Raw genomic sequence first — 19,729 nt, 5'->3', positions numbered from 1 at the left:
TGAAAGGAATGTCGTGAAAGCATTATACCGGCGAATCACGACAGACTTACCATACCCAAAAAGAAGCCACAAGATGTAGTGGACGTTACGCCTTAGTGAGTGCAAGTACTTGCATTTGATTGGTGGAAAAGTGGCGAATTTCAACCAATCAATACGTTTAATTTGGTGAGACATACCCAAGCAATCATACGGAAAAAACCTGAAGCAACTTTGTGTTTCCTTTTAGCTTGCATTTTGGAACTGTCTTTACCAAACACTTAGGCCTTATTTTGGAGAACACTTATATTTCTTGTAAAGTCAAAATCCCACGAAAAGAGGATCCAGAAGCAAAAAGCAAAAGCAGTGTGCGTATTGCCGATGTAGTATGCAGCACTGAAGTTTGAGTATTTCAGACTAGTAATCTCGTATTTTGGATACATGATAAGCTGTATCCACCTTTGGGCTCAGCGTAAACAGATTTGATCGCAAGGAATGGTCGACCGAAAAAAAGAATTTAGTTTTCTGCTCAAAGTCTTAGCTTACCATCCGGCTAACCGCCTGTTTTAAAAAAGTAGACAGTCTCAACTATTTTCAGTGATAAAGTAACGCTTTACACGTAGGGGAAACTGTTTCCTTGTCAAGATTTCACTTTATTGTGTGTCGCTAAAGTTAAGACAAGTCAGCAACATTAGCAGTAATTTGTGGCACGACCGAACATTCCACTTTTCCGAAATTTTTCAAGTGCACGGTGACATCAAAAAGAAAATACCTTTTACTGCTGCTTTTGAAAGATTTACCCGTACAACGAAAAAATGTTTGTGGTTAGATGCACTACAGTACTTTGGGTATTAAGTCCTAACAGAACCACCAGTAGAGGATAAATTTTCCGTTTGTACCTTCAACTGTTTTTAAAACCTCCTTGTTCATCTCTTCCGTTTCTCTCTCGACCGACACCACGATAGGATCAATGTTGTTGGTTCCTTTCAGTACAGAGAGCAACTGAGGGAAGTCTCGATCAAAGGTCGCTCTGAGACTCTTGAACTCCTCAGTTTCCGGTTCATTGGCAGGCGGCAGATCCCCCTCCAAGATGAAGTCGCCTTCTCCCGCAGACGGTTTTACAACTAAGTCCTCAGCTGAGGGTCGAAGCTCAACCGAGTCGACAGGCTTGGGTTCAGCCTCGGAAGAAATATCCTTCGCTTCTTCCTCGGCCTCTTTCGTTTCCTCATCCTGAACCTCCTGTCCGTCCTCAGCCTCCTTCTCTTCTTCCTTCTCCGTCACTTCCTCCCCCTCTTCCTTCTCGTCTCCTTCAGCCACAGCCTCTTCTTGTCTACGTCTCTCTTCTTCAGCCTTCTCCCTGGCTTCCTCGGCAGCCTTCCTTGCGGCTTCCTCTTTCGCTTTCCTTTCTTTCTCGGCACGTTCTGCTTCCAAACGAGCTTTTCGCTCAACGCGTCTAGCTTCCCACATTTCGTTTAGATCTAAAAACAACAAGCATTTTTTTTAACGTTGCGAAGGTAGAGCGGATTTGAATCGAGTTCCGTCAAGCAATATACAACTGATTTCCTCAGCCAAGCAAAACGGCTAACGCAAGTCAATGAATGAACCAATCTGAAATGAACATGTATCTGCAGCTGGGGCTAAGCAGGGGATAAGTCACGTGGAGTCAATATTGTTTTTGTTTTCATGTTCATCACCAAGCTTTTCTTTCCTTTGCTTTTAAAGCGCAATTCATCCATAACATTGTGCTCATTATACTGACAATTTGACTTTGCTATTAAGTAAACTTTCTTACTTTGTTTGTTTGTTTGATACCATCTTTTCAGCAGAAACTCGCCGCTGTCACTGTCATCTTTCAAGTAAATCACTTCATCAGGGACGACGTTTCTCTCAATCATTGACGTGAACTGCTCCCGTGTTCTGGGAAAATTGTCCAAAACATATCCTCCAGCACTATCAATAAAAAAAAAACAAACGCTGAAATTCGGTGCTCATCGAAGTCAACTAAGTCCATTTAAAGTTAAGTACTAAAGTACTACAAAAAATCAAAAACAAATATTGCAAACAAACTTACTGCCGGAAAACTCGCGTCCTGGTTAACTTGTAATAAATTTATGACAGAGACTTCTTTTCAAACTTTACGTTAAGGACTTTAAAGGGGTACTGTCATGCTAAATTTGCTGTTTTGGGGTTAATTAAACGGGTAAAAGTCTAAATTAGTACTTTATCTCACACGTATAACATTCCTGACAACCCACTGACAAGATATCAAATACATTTATTGCACAAAGAGCTATTCGTATTTAATTTTTGGGGACTTTCTGCGGACACCATGTCCAAACTTGAAAAAACTAGCCAGTTTTCAGTTTTTTCAAGTCGCAGAGCATTTCCATCCTCTCCATCCTTGGCCGCAAACAACAAAGAATAGTTTCAGTGCACTTCAGTTGTTATTGGCAACAAAACTGCACCATTTGTTTTTTTGTCTTGATTGATGCAAAGACGTATTCAAGTGTTTTGAAGTTTGACTGACATAGCGTGACACTGCCCCTTTAATAGAAAGGTTAACAGCGAAACACAAAGAGTGCATCGATTTTCTTGACGACAGATCATCGCTGTTAATGACACAACTTGAGAGGTTGTTGTTTTTATGCTACTCTTACTCCCGGAAGTGGTGAAAATACGTACCTTCAACACTTACATAGCCTGCTTACAGGCAGTAGTTTGTTTTACCAGCGTGAGATTCGACGCCCGGCAAAACTAGCGACTAAATACATCCAGGTGATCTAGTGACGTAATTTGGAGGACCGGGAAGAAAAATTTTAACGCCGTATCCCACAACCGCGCGCGGCCTTAGGTGTTGTTCTTAAACTCCCTGCAGTATTGCCATCGCCAAAACTCAACAGATCATTACGTGTCTACCACATTTTCCTGTTACTGAATGAACATTCAAGTAGACCCGACAAAATCTAACCTCGCCTCTGCCATGTTGAATTCGAAAATAAGGCCGCGCGTGGTTGTGGGATACGGCGTTAAAATTGTTCTCCCCAGTCCTCCGAATTACGTCACCAGATCACCTGGATGAATCGCAGAGAGGTTCGTACCGGGTTGTGTTGGCACAAAGAGAAGGATTGTGGACATTTCACAATAATTACATGATGTAAAATATACATCAATAGTACGCGTATTCGCGTCTGAGTACTCATTTCAACCGGCGCTGATCCGCAAAATTAAGTCTAAACACTCATTTTAAGACGATGTTGCTCAAAAGATTTAAGTCTAAGCACCCATTTTTATTTGGTTAACTTTCAAAATATTGTCACGGCTATCTCATTTGAAATTAGCAACTATTTGTGTCACTTGTCTCAGTAGACTACATCTGGGAATGCGAAGCCGAGAGCGATCCGAGATCGAGTCCGTGCTCTTACTTCTTCCAAAATTGTCGATGGAAGTCTTTTAAACAACGATATAAATCGAAGTGTAAAACTTACTTCATATATATGTGAAGTGAGACCGGTGCAATTCATGGAATTAGATGCCTGTCCCGGCAAATCCGGTCGACATATTGGACGCGTTAGGGAAAGATCTGGGACGAGTGACCTTGCCGGGCTTCGAAAACTAATACCGCCTGCAAGCGGGGTACCTCTCGAGGGACAGAGAACGAACACAAATACCGCCTGCAAGCGGGCTACCTCTCGAGGGACAGAGAACGAACACAAATACCGCCTGCAAGCGGGCTACCTCTCGAGGGACAGAGAACGAACACAAATACCGCCTGCAAGCGGGCTACCTCTCGAGGGACAGAGAACGAACACAAATACCGCCTGCAAGCGGGCTACCTCTCGAGGGACAGAGAACGAACACAAATACCGTCTCCAAGCGGGCGACCTCTCGAGGGACAGAGAACGAACACAAATACCGTCTGCAAGCGGGCACCTCTCGAGGGACAGAGAACGAACACAAATACCGCCTGCAAGCGGGCTGCCTCTCGAGGGACAGAGAACGAACACAAATACCGCCTGCAAGCGGGCTACCTCTCGAGGGACAGAGAACGAACACAAATACCGTCTCCAAGCGGGCGACCTCTCGAGGGACAGAGAACGAACACAAATACCGTCTGCAAGCGGGCTACCTCTTGAGAGATAGATAACGAACACAAATAAGGCCCGCAAGCGGGCGGCCTCTTGAGGGACAGAGAACGAACACAAATACCGTCTCCAGGCGGGCCACCTCTCGAGGGACAGAGAACGAACACAAATACCGCCTGCAAGCGGGCTGCCTCTTGAGGACGGAAAACGAACTCGCAATTGAGCATCTCCCAGATGGCTTGATAGTTGTTTCAACGACAGGGCACCGTGCAGCGTAATAGCACGGTTATAGGTTCAAGTCCCGTTCATGCAAGCATGGCGGATTTTTTCGAGCTTTTTACAACCCCTGATGGGAACCTCCCGGCTGTGAACCAATCAGAGGTTGTTATCTCGTTTCTGGCAGAAGGAATCGGCATCTGGAGACAAGAATAGCCTGCACCTCTCTTAACACCCCTTAGATCAATCACCATCAGGCAAATAATCAATTCCTCAGGTACTTACTGAGGGCCATCTGGGTTCATCTCCTGTAGTTCAGCATATCTTTGTTGGACTGCCTCTTCAATCACATCTGAATACTCATCCGGTGAAAGTTCTGGCTCTCGCTTTTCAGCCTCTGCCATAACTTCATTGACAATTTGAGCAACGTCCGGATGATTTGCATCAATCGGTAACTCTTCTTTGCCAACTTTTTTCGTTTTCTCTTCGGCGTTCTCTTCAGCCTCTTCTTCTTCCTTCGGTATTCCACTTTCATTCGTTTCCCCCTCCTCGCCTTCTTTTTCCTCACCATCATCCTCGTCATCTCGAGACTGTGGTGGTGCAGGCTCTGAAAAAAAAATATTAGCAAGAAAATAAATTGGGAACTGGGAAACAACTGTCTTGACATAAGTTATACGATACACGCAGTGCGGCCAAGCAAGACCTGTTCTAAGACCCGTTCTAACCACTCGTTGAATTTGATCTCGGTAGTCCCTGGTTCAACTTTTCTACTGCACTTGTAAAAAGACGACTGGTTTGCCTCCGGCCAGTTGGGATTCTTAAAATTGTTGTTCAGTTCGTTTCATTGACCCTGAAAAGCCCCTATGGGGAGTGGTCAATAAGGTATTACGTTCTTAGAAAGCAGGGGTGGTGCAGAAGTAGGAGCAATTGTCCCACACCTACGTGTTCAGGGTTAAATTTTTGGATTCAGGCACTACTAAAATATATTGCAAAATAGCGGGTAGTTTGCGATTGATCTCTGAGATACCGGTCACAATGGCAAAATGTCTAAGTTTTTGGGTGACGAACTAGAGAAGATAGTGGAGATCTACTGTGGGTAACATCCAACATGGTGTTCAAGCAGTTTTTACAGGACTCGCAAATTTCACCTGGAAAATTGAAACTGACGCCTGTTAGGCTTATTTTGTTGTAATGATATTGCATTTTTTAGGAAAGAATCGAGGAGATATCAATCATTTAAACTGTAGATTACATGAAATGATTTCATGGGAAAATGACGATTGTAGTTGAGGTATCTAAAACATTTTATCATACACCAGAAACCCATAAGGGTTGAAACGTGTAACGCGCGTTCACAGCTTCCGAATATTCAGTGCGAACTGATTGGTTGAATGTTTCAGTGCTAAGTACCATATTTGGAAACCCCTCGCTCTTGTTGTTCCAAATATGGTACTTAGCAAATTGAATATTCAGAAGCTTGTTACCCAGCACACAAGGGGCTGTTACACGTTTCAACTCTTATGGGTTTCTGCATACACTTCATCTATCGAACACAAATGATCAGATGGCTAGATAGATCAGGGGCATCGTATTGGGGAGCGCAATCGAGATTTTCACGGTTCTTTGCGACTGTAAACTGCTCGGGTTACCTCATACACAAAGATGATCTTTCGCTTAAAATGTCGATACACGTCAACATTTCCATCACATGGCTTTCACAGATATCTTCCATCACACGTTTCTCTACTGTGGGATATTTACAGAAATACGAATCTGACCAGTTCTCAGATAGCTTGACAACCAAGTTAGGTAGAGCATTGCACAGCGTACATAATCGCAGGGTCCTAGGTTCGAGTCCCGTTTCAACTGCTCAAGATGCCAGGATCATTTAACATACCTCTCTACTGTTTAAACACCTCAAGGCTCATAAAGTACACTGTAGCCTTAAAAGGAACTTACGTTCTTCCTCCTCTTCTACGGCTTCAAGTTGCTGTGTCTGTTTCATAGCAGTTACTTTGGATATAGCGGACTCGACTGCTTCCTCTCTTATTTCATCCAGCATCTTTTTACTGGCTGCTTCTCTGCGCGGCTTAATAAGCTCATCGATGTCCAAGATCTGTAATTAAAACAAATTTTAAATATTAATACTCGTTCATCATCAAGGAAAAAGTTCACTGTTAGTACTCATCACAAATCATTATATTTGGCGTTATTAACGATAAAACTTTCTCATGATTGTGTCACCATCAGCTTTCCCTGGAAATGCAAACTAAATGCGCTTTCCCTTTCGCCGAAATGGCCGGCCAGACCCGTCAGTTTGCAAAGAAAATGCAACAATTTGAAGCAACACTTGCATGACGATCCCTCGCATTCTTCTGGAGGAGTATATATCATCCACGAAGTGCGTTAGAGGGGTTTTCAAATGAGTGTCGTAAAACCAAAACCAAAGTAATTACTTTAGCCAATCAAAAAGGACGGAGACAAGTCAGTGAACCAATCAAAACTCGAAGTAATTACACGTAGCCGACACAAAGCGCGGGAAAATGTGCACACGCGAGTCACGATTGGTTTTTGTTTCACTTCTGATTGGTTGAGAAACTGGCGCGAGAACTTTGAACCAATCACTGAGTGAAGTAATGCAAAACCAAAGTAATTCACTAATTACTTTCGACACTCAATTGAAAACCGCTCTAATTTGAAGGTGTTGTTGAGTTAGTCCTTCCAAATGCCCCGGTCTGGCCGGTCAGTTCTGTCAAATGGAAAGCGTGTTAAGATATTCTTTTAGGACCAAAGGACAAAACTGCAACCAAAGTAGGTACCAATCTTCAAGGGCCTCGTTTTCGCCTGGCTGGTTTTTTTACCCTTTTCAAAGTGGTTTTCTGGCTGCATCATTTTCGCAACTGTAGCTGGAAAATCGCACGAAATCGTTCTCAGTCCTCTGTTTATCGTTGTTTGTGGGGGTTTAAATGAGCCGGTAAAATCAAAAGTCTGTTAGATTTCCCTTGAGCAAACTGTTTGGTCCACAAAATAGGAAATTTTGTTCTTCCCTACGGAAAATCTCCGGTTCAAATTATCGCAAGTGCCATTTAAATTTCCTGACATTTTTGGAAAAGATTCCGTTGGAGAAGCGAAATCTCCAAATAAAAGTGCAAACATATATGAAAGATACACTGTTATGTAACTTGATCCAAGCGCGGGGAAAATGTTTGAATGTATAAATGTACAAACTTGTCACGATTAGTTTTGGCGGGTTTAATTTTGCTTTGCCCCGGTCAAAAAAGGGCGGTTAGCAAGATTTTAAAGCCAATCATTTGCACGTAACTTTAAAATGTCGATTGGAAACTCCTCCAGCAAACACATTGCCCTATCAAAATGCGAATTACACGCAGCTGGCGAAAAGTGCGGGGAGGCTCGTGAGACCAAGTTACTTGTATCTGATCAATTGGGTAAAAATGTGGTTACGAGATGAAAAATGTAAAATGAAAGCAATCGATATCCACTTGAAACGGTAATAAGTAGAAAGAAAATGAAGGTAGGGTTTTACCTTGGCCTTGTATCGCTCAGCCACTAACCGAGCCACCGTAGTCTTCCCTGAGTGGGGCGGACCCAAAACACACAGTTTACATGGAGGACGAGGAAGATGGGGAGCTAGGTAAGGACGAGGATTGCGCATAAAGTGCGCCAATGCTTCATTCGACGACATCACATAAAGTTTGTCCAAGAAGCTAAAGAACAAAGGGAAAATAAATATTTGAGAACAACATTGCGTCCTGGCGTTGAACGCTTTTAAACTGGTTAAGTTTAAGTTTAAGTCCTACCATCGCTTAGATAAGCTGCATTTAATTTCATTCTTAACGACTTTCCATTTTTAATAGTCTTTTCTTTTAATAAATAAACTTTTAAAAAAAGGCTTTAACTAGAAGGAGTAAGGTTTTTTGAATAAGAGAAGAAAATAATTATTGGGCAAAAGTAACACGGTTGAGTGAAATGGCGAGAAAACAAGGTTTCATTTCTGGACTTAAGATAGTATGTAGAGGTTGAGTTTGTCAGATCATTTCTACATCGAGAAGTCAAAAACATGACCTAGTCATGGAGACTAAATCCAAATATTCATGCTTTACAATGGCTTTTTACGGCGTTTTCTTTTCATGACAGCCTATATTAAAAAGTACTTAATACACGATGTATATGTCTGGCCATCGTGGAAGACGATATCAAATGCTCTTTACAGGAAAAGTCGAACGCCCACACGGATGCATGCAAGCATGGCACTACTCCTGCAATATCAACCCCAGACATCTTCTCTTTTGCGCATGACTGGGGGAACCCTGAAACAAAGTGCCTTCTCATTGGTTTTCGTGAAAAACAATGAAAAGCGCCTCTGATTGGTGTATTCATGTTAGCACGAGGAGTGAGCAGGCGCCGAAGGTTCAAAGAGCCAATTTTTGACTATAAGATTTCTACTGTGCTTGTTCTTCTAGATAGAGTTTCCCGGAGCCTTGGATCATGCGCAGACCTAAGATCCGAGGCTCTGGTGACGAGAAGGGCTCCTCCTGTTGTTGTTCCCAGTTGTTATGGGTGCAAACAGTGTTTTGCCAAATGAACTGGCGCCATTGTGGCCTCCCCAGTGCCATCTTTTCCCAGTAAGCAGAAAATATCTGAAGAAGCTTATAAGATTGTGTTTTATTCAATTTTATTCAGACAGTTACACATTTATAATTAAAAGTGTGCTCTAGTTTTAATCCTATTTAACAAAATATCAATGAAAGATTTCTATTTGATTGTGGTACGTTCCCACAACCCATCTGGATACCTGCATTATTACTGAATTGACTACCGTGCGTTAACAAGGGTTTAATCCAACAATCTACTCGCTCTTATAGATTTTTCTCCAGATAATATTATTTAGCTTTCCATTATCTACATTGAAGTAAAAAGCTGTATACTCTTGTTTTCAGCATTAAACCTACAAGTACCTGACAGAAAACTGTGCCACTCCCTGCACAGTGTTGCCCTCTTTTAATGCGACTGGGCAAGCACGGCCCCATTTGCTGCGTCGCCATCTGAATTTAGGAGCTACCATCTCTGTTGCTGCTAATGTGCGAAGAAGGTCGTCAGTCTCTGTGTCGTCTGATATCTCATCTCCCTCCTCGTTCCCTTGTAAACGCAGTGGAACAAGGGCACGGTTCAATTTGAAGGTGTTCAGTTTCATCATAAGGGACTAAAATTAAAGAAGCAAACACAAGTAAATTCATGTCCGATCTCACCCATAGATCACTTGCTTGTAAAGCGCATTTGAATATGTCCATAGAAAATGCGCTATACGTAACTGATCAAAAATGACCAATGCTTTGGAGGCTGAATTTGACAGTGCAATAATGCTATTATTGGATACTGGACGAAAACAGCCAATTGCTTCATAGCTGTTGATGTTTTTTAAAAAGTTGTTTTATTAATTCGTCATTTCAAATCAAAACTTAACTTTGCCTCACTTATACAGGGTAGTATAAAAACGAAACACTTGAAAGCGAAGACGCAAACACCACAGTTTCAAAACGAAGCACACTAAAACTCGCTTAACTTTAAGCGAGGAACTGTTTTCACGGAATTGTTGGTTGACAAACGCCAAACGACCTGAAAAACCGCTCCTGAAAACACGACCATTGACATGATACGTCAATCATTTTTCGCACGCAGGTTATGGCGGGAAAACAAAGAAAAGCAATTTTAGCGGCTTTAAAATTAATTTTTCAGAATTTTTTTTCGGGAAAATAGACTTCGCAGCCTACCCATTCAAGATTTGCAAAACCAAGAAATTTGAGCAAGACACCCAACTTTACCTTTACCGAGACCGTAATCTCCAAAATGACAAAAAACGTTGCACTCACTCTAAAGACGACTTTTGGATTTTCGTTGGCATCCAGCTCAATCAGTCGCTGTTGATCATGATCCGCGATGTAATCCTTTGGATTGAAATAAACACAAAGCCTTTAAGTTCACAATCTGAGCGCAATGACATTAACTCAATTTCCTTTTTATCTTCAGCAATTGCACAATTGTTATTGGTTTTCTTACCTCTAGAGTCCTCAACATCATATCACGATATTTCCTAATGTTAGCAGCTACATTCTGTGGCAGGTCTTCTGGCCTCGTCACAAGTCTTGCAACTAGTTCAGGTGTGATCTCTTCCTGTTCTTCCTCCCCCTTTAACATAATCAATTCAAAGACGTATGTCATCTTATACATGTAGTTGCATGCCTAGGCCTGGTTGCTCAAAAGCCGATTAACTTAATCCAGGATTAGCGCAAACTTTTGTTTCAAGTTTTCAACTTTTTGAAGAAAGTTTCTGTTGCTTTTGTTTTTCAAGATTGACTTCTCCTAATGTAAAATTTTGCTGAAAATCAGTGTTGAACAACATTTGGGAGTTGAGAAATAAACTCCTTGGTTAATTTGTAATCTGGACCCTGGTTAATGTGCATAATTATTAAATTTTCAACCTCGGTTAATGCATTTCTTGTGCTCTGATTGGTTCAATCAATCTCGGTTATCAGCTCATATACCTTATGTGGGAATTGATTGCGTTAAGCGTTGCTAAGCTAGATTTTTTTCTGCCGGAAAGCGAAATTTCTCCCTGAATAAAGCAAAAAAAAACCTTTTTGTGGAAAATTTGGATCAATTCCGACATTTAGAAGTACGCCAAAGGCAAAAGATGTTTTTGTGATGAGCCTGCATCTTTCTGACCACAAGCCTTACACAACATCGCATCTTCATCAAGTTTTTTTGATTTGGCTTGGATTTTCTCGTTTTTTTCGCTCGTATTTCGTTCTTCCAAACTTTCGGAGTTTAAGGAATTTAAGAAAACAATTATTCGATTTGCGCTTGTTGGACATGAGACTGGTTATAGCCAACTTGGCGCTACGTGCCTCGTTGGCTATTTACCATCTCATATCCAACGCGCGCTCATGGAATAATTGTTAAATACTATCATGAAGTTCCTGTTATTACAGGTTCTATACACTATAAAGCAATTTATCTCGTAGTGCAATCATGTTCACACAAGTAGGACTTCACGTTATGACCATGACCATGATGATCCTCATCATCATCATCATCGTTGTTGTTGTTGTTGTTGTTGTCTTATCACTCTCGCTTCCTTTGCCAACGTCATCACAGTGTCTTGAAAACAAAGACCCCTAAGACTCGCAAAACAAATAAAGTAACCCAAAACCCTAAATTTGGCTATTATAACCTTAGGCCTAAAAACCAACTTTAGGCCTTGCTACATGTAGGCCTAGGGTTAGCCAAATTGAGGGTTTTTACTTTCTTCATTTTCGAGTCTTTAGGGGTCTTTGTTTTCAAGACACCGATGTCATCACTAACCATAAGTTGTCACCCACAATGAACAACGACTCAAAACATCCAGTGGCATTATATATCTAAGCCACCTTTACCATCTAATAGTATATTAGAATTAATAATAATCTAGTCTTGGGCTTCATTATAATTTTAATGGGCTTCCCATCTCAATAATTGATTATTTCCACAGTTATCATCTCCACTCTTATCAGCTGAAGTCAGTATGGGCATAATCATAAAATCATCATCAATGCAGTCATTATGATCAACCCAACCTCTTCTTCTTCCTCAATCATTTCTTCTTCTAGTTCTTCCTCCTCATCTTCTTCCTCCTCCTCCTCTTCTTCATCCCTGTCTCTCTCATTTTTAACAGGAACATCTGGTGCATACTCACTCTTTGTGTACAGCCTGTCAGTCAGAGGATCCACACGCTGTTCACAGCGACGTTTCTCCAAATCCTTATCTGGTATCTGGCGAAAACACATACACATAAAAAGAGTATTATATTCGTTCAAGTGGCTCAGCAGGTAAAGTTTACAGGGGTCAAGTCACTGTCACTGATCACTCTCATCTGGTCATTTAATTACCTATGAATACTGAAACAAACATAATCCAGGGATGGCACTAGGATTTTTCAATCTGGGTCCTGGGACCCACATGTTTGACCAAATTGGGGTCCCAACCATTTTTGGGGGGTCCCAAAATCTAGGTGACCCTCTGTGACCCTCTGTGAGGAAAACCTATTTTTTAGGTTATGTCAGAAAGAGAGAGTAACCAACTTTCTAATCTTTAGCTTAAACAGTACTGAATACTGTAACTGGTATAAAGCATTGTCACTGGCAGCTTTGAACTGTTCATGTTAAAGCAATACTGGGCTTTTGATTCAGGTAGAAGAGCACGGAATGCATCATCAGAAAGGAATGCAAATGAGAGAAATTTACTTGCAAATTATTAGTACATGGAAGTTTGGCAGTGAGGAGGTGAGGAAGTTTGGCAGTGTGAGTTAGGGTTAAGGTTAGAGTTAGTCAAGTAACTACCACACTGCCAAACTTCCACACTTCCACACTATACTGGAAGTGTGGATTGAAGTTTGGTAGCATGGAGGTTTGGCAGTGAGGAAGGTTGGCAGTGTGGAAGTGTGGAAGTTTCGTAGCGTGGAAGTTTGGCAGTGTGGAAGTGTGGAAGTTTGGCAGTGTGGGAGTGACCTGAACCCTAACCCTAACCCACACAGTGCAAACTTCCACACTTCCACACTGCCAAACTTACATGCTACCAAACTTCCATGTACTAATTATTTGTGAGTAAATTACTCACATTTGCATTCCTTTTCTGATGATGCATTCTGTGCTCTTCTACCCAAAGTAAAAGCCCAATACTGCTTCTGTACTTTTGGGATCCACCTGATTCATGTACAAAATGTACCATACAAGTGCCGATCCCTGGAAATTTTTGCATCCAGTCGTGGGTGAGTTCTTCTTTCTGGCAGCTTTTACCTGGTCTGCACAAATCATAGACAACTTATCGCCCAAATTCCTTGTTTGCAACCATCCACACACTTTTAGCCAATTTTAGCCAAAGACTCTTTACAGTATCTAAAAATTGACCATGTCTTCAACCTTTCACGGTTCCTTTTCAAGAAGTATGAGCACTTGTATTTCTCAATCAATCAATAAGCAAACAAATGGCAGGAGCTCAATTTAAAGTTTCCTGGATATTTATTCATCTTTCTCCTTTTCCCCAGTCTCCTTTGCATGGCTAAACCAATCCCATTGTCCCACAGATTGATATTGCTTTTAACCTTAATGTTTATTAATAATGACAGTTTTCTGATTTCGTCGCCAGCTCAAGCAGTTTAGTCTGCAAAAAAATTCAGCCCTTCAGGCCTTATACATACCGTAGTCATTTCAGCAAAAGAGAGGCAACCATAATGATTATAAAACAAAAACATAATATCGTCCTAATTATAAGTTTGAAAAGTTCTAATCTTAAGGTGCTCAAAGCATTTTCAAAGTGATAATTGTGTGGACAGCAGTAAAAAAGGAAACATACAGGGGAGGCCGAGCCATAAATCAGAGCGCGTAAGGTGGCCTTGACAGCCAGGGATGGATAAAAATAGTTGCCAATTTTAAAATTTTACATTCAAATGTGACCGAGTTGACTGTTCCAGACATTGTAATTATATAATATCAGCATTTATATGCTCTTGATCCTTGCAAATGCTTCTAATTTCAAAGTGCAAACGGAAAATACATTCGTATTCATTTGAAAAACTTGTTAGCCTTTGTTCTAATGCTAACTTTAGAGTTCAACACTAATAGAGTTCAACACTAAATCACCGCATTAAGTTAATTGCTGTGCCTTGAAAATGGACACGTCACAATGAGGACGAAACACCAGATATTAAGTTTTATATTCGCGTCTTTACACATTTAAATAATTTGTGACATTTGTGACGGTGGTGAGGATAAAAATAGGACCACACAGTTTTTCCCTCCTAATTTCTTTGTTTCTCTAAACTTTTAAGTCAAAGTAAGGATATGGAAATTCTCTACTTTTCTTTTACATGTACCTTAAGGTTTATGACAAAGTCAGGAGTGAGAGACAAATTTTTCACAAGATCAAGTTGATCAGCCATCGACAACCAGTCCTCACACAATGAAGGGAATCCATCAAGTATGTAGCCTGAAAGGATATTAAAAGAAAATCATCCTGCTCTTCATGTCAGTTTAAACCTAACAATGGAACCAGAATTTGGATCATCCAATATTTCAATCTTCAACACCTTTTGGACTGCAAGCATATGGGAAACTAATGCATGAAACAGACCATTTTACAGTTGTTTTACAGTCAATTGAAATGATACAGAAATCAAGTTTTTATTTATCTTCATACTCTTTACGTGTATTGTACTTTTCACTTGTTTATCCTTACTTCTTTTACTGTAATATAGTTTGGGCGTCCACCTATAAGACTAACCTTGTTCGTCTGGTAAAATTGCAGAAAAGAGTGGTGAGAATCATAGATAAATCTCATTTTAATGCTCATTCTGACCCCATATTTAAGAAACTTGGAATCCTAAAATTTCATGATCTTAACCTGTTACAACTTGGTCAATTCATGTTCTCCTATCAAATTCGAACTCTTCCTCCCAAGTTAGCTAGCAAACTCACTTAAAACAGTCAAATTAACACATTATTCAAGAAACTCTCATGCACTTTGTCTGCCTTTCTGTCGGACTAACATTAAACAATTTTCTGTTTCCTATCAGGGACCAGTAAATTTTACAATTCTCTTGACATTGATATAATCAATTCTTCCTCAACAGCTTCCTTCAAGAAAGCACTTAAGTCATTCTTTTTTAACAGCTATTCTGAAAATTAAGTATTTTGTTCTTCCTGTGTCAAATTGTTTTCACCCTGTAATTTTACTTTCACAACTGTTTACATATTTCAACACCTTAATTAAATGACTAAGTGTTTGTAATTGTATGCTTCATTACCAACTTGTAAGTTCAAACTGTTTTTAATTTCCGTTCATTACTTTATATTTCAACACGTTAAATAACTAAATGTTTGTAATAATTGTATTCTCCGTTGCCAACTTGCATGTCAACAATAGATACCGGTAGATGCTTTTACTTGGGGAGGCCTAATTTACATAAGCTTAGTAGTTTCTTTTAGGCCTCCTCGCCAGAATGAATGTAATTCAATAATTTTTCTTTCCATCTTCTCTTTTTTGATTGTTTATATTTGTATTTTAATTTCTTCTTTCTGTGGCAAAAAACAAATAAAAATAAAGTAAAAATAAAAAATACCGTAAAGACTCGCAGATAAGCCGCACCCCGAGTTTAGCAACTCAAATTTTGGAAAAAAACTTTTTTATGAAAAAAAATCGAAAGAAATCCAAAGTCGAGACCATGAAGTGTTCTGTCTTCATCGAAGGCAAACTCGCCAACAATGGATCGAAAAATACTTTAAAGTCTAACCCGTAATTTTAGCTCTTTAGTAGAATAAACATCATGTTCACCACTTATGACATATGATTGATATTATTCTGGTATTTGTTCACAGGTATTTCTCCATTCAAGGCAGTTTTTCCATAGAATTTTGCGCATAAATTTGTTGTTTTCTTGCATGTACTGTGCGAAGCTGTGTAACCAGGCATAATATCGAACGATGGAAGACTGGACACCGAAATTCACAGCACCTTTCCCAAATGGTCTCGCAGATAAGCCGCACCTACGATTTTGATCGCAATTTTTTGGCAAGAAAGTGCGGCTTATCTGCGAGTCTTTACGGTAGTTACCTGGCCTAAGAATGGAAGCGAGGCTGCCAGTGTTTTCATTGATACAAACCGTTTGTGCTTTTGTAATCATGTTAATATGGACTAATTATTACAACTGTACAACACAATTTAAATGATAAAACCAGTGGGGGCTGTATCAAATACAAGGTCACCGGCAGCCTCGCAGCCATAGGTCGCTGAGCAAACAACTGTGAAATGGCCTATTAAAGGAAAATTATGTACTGACATGAAAATGAGGCCCTATTCCTTTTTCATCAAAAGCATAGTCCAATTGGTGGCATAGGCTATATTAAATAATTATGTCCAGCCCCAATATTAGTTTTTTCCTTCAAAAAAAAGCAAGTACATGTAGAAAAACATCTCATTTAGTTAACCCATCAACATCCAAACCGGCCGAAACCGGCCAGACTTAGTATTTTACTCTGTCTAACACCAGACGATTTTACTCATCAATGGGGAACCCCTGGGAGTCAATGGGTTAATCACTCACTGAAAAACTATGTCTGATCCATTAACCCATCAACATCCAAACCGGCCGAAACCGGCCAGACTTAGTATTTTACTCTGTCTAACGCCAGACGATTTTACTCGTCAATGGGGAACCCCTGGGAGTCAATGGGTTAATTAATTGGTTAATGGGTTAAGGAGTGAACCTAGATGTTGTTAACCCTTTAAGGCCTGAGGGGTCCCCCAACTGACCAGTAAAATCGTATGGCATTAGACAGTGAGAGTAATTGAGTTTAAGTTTGAGGCCGGACGTTTTGTCCCGTTGTTTACCATGATTTCACATCTCAGGTAATTGACGCTTTAAATTTTAACATTCCTTAATTAATTGGCTTCTTTTTTTTTTTTTTTGGACTTAGGTATCTCAGGAAGTCATGGGCTGAAGAACCACTATAAGACAATCGTGCATTATAAATCCTTCAAACTAACATTAAATGTCACATTGCCTTATTTTGGAATAATCAATCTGATGGTATTTTTTTCTCCAATCTCAAGAAATTATGTAAACAATATTTCTGTCAGAGTTTCAGGCCTCCTTTAGGGTTCCCTCCTCTGATGCACTTGCAAATTAAGGGCCTTACAATGGAAAATAACTAAGTCCGGTAGTTTTATTATCAAATTCGGCACTAATTGAAAGCTTTCCAAAACCCTGGAGTAAAATCTGTACACGTGTATACATATTAAGTGGCCACTGAGAGTTAAAGAGTTAATTAAGATCATGATAATTTTATGCATCTTGTATTCAAGTTGGATATTTTACAGCTACAGTAGGTCTCTTACTTTCAGTGCCTTGCCCTTAGAGCACTAAAAATTAATGGTTGTTGATTTGAACAGTGAAAACTTGAGGTTAAAAACAAAATTTCTTTTCGATAGTTAAACAATTCACCCCTAAACCAGCCGAAACCGGCCCATTTTACGTAGTATTTTACTCTGTCTAACATCAGACGATTTTACTCGTCAATGGGGTTAAATCAAGAAAATTTCATTATAGCGCACCGGCTTACATTCATACACAGGCATGATTGATAAAAGGTGATTGCTGGTCAGTCCACGCGAGCCCCAAATGGCACTGTGCACCTACACCTTTACATTGTACCTTTCATCTTTTTAATTTACCCTGTCTCCTTATCGTAGTACATCCTAACAGACTTAATAAAATAATAATTTATTGTTAAGAAAATTAATATCATTGTTGTTCAATTGTAATATTTTCAGCAAAATAATTCACACACTGTACCATGATGAGCAACTTCTGGGGAACTGACTTTGTCCAGTAAGATTTTTGCGCATACTTCCTCAGGAATAGTTTCTCCTCGGAGCAAAATATCTTGCACATTGCCACCAAGTTCTGTTTGCAATTCAATTCCTTGATTGATTATTTCTGAGCCTGAAAAGAAGTTATTATTATTATTATTATTATTATTATTATTATTATTATTATTATTATTATTATTATTATTATTACTATTATTATTATATAGCAGAGGATTCAACTGAATGCTCCATTCTAATCAAGCGACACAGGGCGAAAACCGTAACCTGTGAGCCGTGGAGTAAAAATGAAAAAATAAACTTAAGTTAAAATCTATATATATCTATAAATATAATTATATTAAATAATCCTGAAAAGCTACGTTGTGTGTATGGTCCTCTTTCTATCTAAAACTCAGACTGCAACCTTGAAAGTCTGGGCGATATTCAACGTGCCCGAGAGCACTGCCCTCTGCATCTTTCACAGTACGTCTGTGCTTCTGCCTCCCACGAGCTCACGCATCATGACATCCAGCTCCCAGGCATCCATTATGATGTTATATTGCTTCACCTTGTAGCCTGGGAACTGCTGCCTCAGTTCCCAGTGAAGGGGTCCGTACTTAAGGGTCTTCTTCTAACCCTTTCCTAATGTAACCTTAGGCCAGGGCCAGGTTGTTGTAAAGCCGATTAACTTGTAAAGCCGATTAACTTAAATAAGGCATTTTGAAAGAAGCGGCTAAGTGTGCGGAGGAGTTTGGGTTGGAGTTGGATTTGGAACATGTGCAAAAGATCAAGACAGAGGTGAGGATTAGTGCCAAATCGAGAAGTTAGAGGATGAGATCAGAAACCAACAATGGCAAGGGAGTCTAGTGACTACCAGGCTGGAGGATGAGAGTTTGAGTGCGGACGGGTGTTTCTGGTGGCTCACAGAGTGGAAGAACTGCCCATCACACACAATCGCTGGACTCGTTGAGCTATACAAGCAGCTCTTACCAACGCGAGTATACACGAGTCAGAATACCCATACAAGCGTGAAAGGTGAGCTGAGGTTCAGATTATGCAGCAAGGTCCCAGAGAGTGTGGCTCATATCTTGTCTTGTCTCTCTAGCCACGACACAACGCTTAAGGTACTGTTTTACGAGCTGTTGTACGATGAGGGAGTTATAGACGAGATACCACCCTGGTACTCACCCGACAAGCCCAAGCCTGTGTATGAGTCAGAGAACGTTAAAGCTTATTGGGATGTCAATATATACGCCGATCAACAAGAGGTCAGATGCAATAGGGTGGATGCACGTATTGTAAAGTAAGTGCAAGAGAGTTGTGACTCTGGAAATGAGTTGCCCGTGGGTTAACAATCGAAAAAGAAAGGATGACGCTTGTTTGGTGAGGTTAATAAAGACAATGACCTGTAAACCTGACCTGTGAACTGCAACAAATACCTTGCCTGTGGCAGACACTGAAAGACTGAGTCATAGTCTATTAATTTTAGATAGTGCTGTGCTATAACTTCATTGCTTATAATAGTAAGGTCAACTCTAAAACAAAACAAAAGGGCTGCCACTGAGATTGGGCTGAGATTATTATTTACTGTAATTTGTGTAATTATCCACAAAAATCTGCAAAATTAATAAATGATTCTTAATGTTTAAAATAATTGTAGAGAAAGCCTCAGAACTTCAAGTACAGCTGTAATACTGTAATACTGATTGCTTGGGATTTTGGTGATGGTTGCAGCAAGACAGATATATTGTGACATTTACACAACATAATATTGCATGCAAATATCATTTTGCACCCATATCAGATGACTCCTACAGTAACATACATGTAATTTATTCCACAGACTACAATGAAGGGTAACAATTGGCACAAAAAAATATTATTGTTGCTATTACATGTACATGTACATGTCCCAACATCATCTACACATGTACAGTACAGTGTTATTATAATAAATTATTATTATGCATTGGCATGTCTTATTAATACTGTCATACTAATTATAATAAATTATAATATTTTTACATTTTATTATT

At 39.9% G+C, this 19,729-nt stretch overlaps 1 protein-coding gene across 1 annotated transcript in view; it reads right to left on the bottom strand.

The window, feature by feature from the left end:
- The window catches only part of LOC137996828 (adenylate kinase 9-like), a 41,279-nt gene that overhangs the window by 18,942 nt on the left and 2,608 nt on the right, over positions 1-19,729 (bottom strand). Inside the window, exons 4-14 of the mRNA XM_068842420.1 lie at positions 17,677-17,826; positions 14,200-14,312; positions 11,906-12,100; positions 10,350-10,478; positions 10,163-10,237; positions 9,251-9,495; positions 7,819-7,999; positions 6,234-6,390; positions 4,560-4,881; positions 1,769-1,926; positions 876-1,454 (exon numbers count right to left, since the gene is read on the bottom strand). Coding sequence (XP_068698521.1) covers positions 876-1,454; positions 1,769-1,926; positions 4,560-4,881; positions 6,234-6,390; positions 7,819-7,999; positions 9,251-9,495; positions 10,163-10,237; positions 10,350-10,478; positions 11,906-12,100; positions 14,200-14,312; positions 17,677-17,826 — 2,304 coding nt within the window. The remainder of the gene's footprint in view (positions 1-875; positions 1,455-1,768; positions 1,927-4,559; positions 4,882-6,233; positions 6,391-7,818; positions 8,000-9,250; positions 9,496-10,162; positions 10,238-10,349; positions 10,479-11,905; positions 12,101-14,199; positions 14,313-17,676; positions 17,827-19,729) is intronic.

This window comes from Montipora foliosa, chromosome 3, assembly GCF_036669935.1.
Source record: "Montipora foliosa isolate CH-2021 chromosome 3, ASM3666993v2, whole genome shotgun sequence".
NCBI lineage: Eukaryota > Metazoa > Cnidaria > Anthozoa > Scleractinia > Acroporidae > Montipora > Montipora foliosa.
Note: the sequence above shows the minus strand (reverse complement) of the source record. Positions and strands in the feature narration are given on the sequence as shown.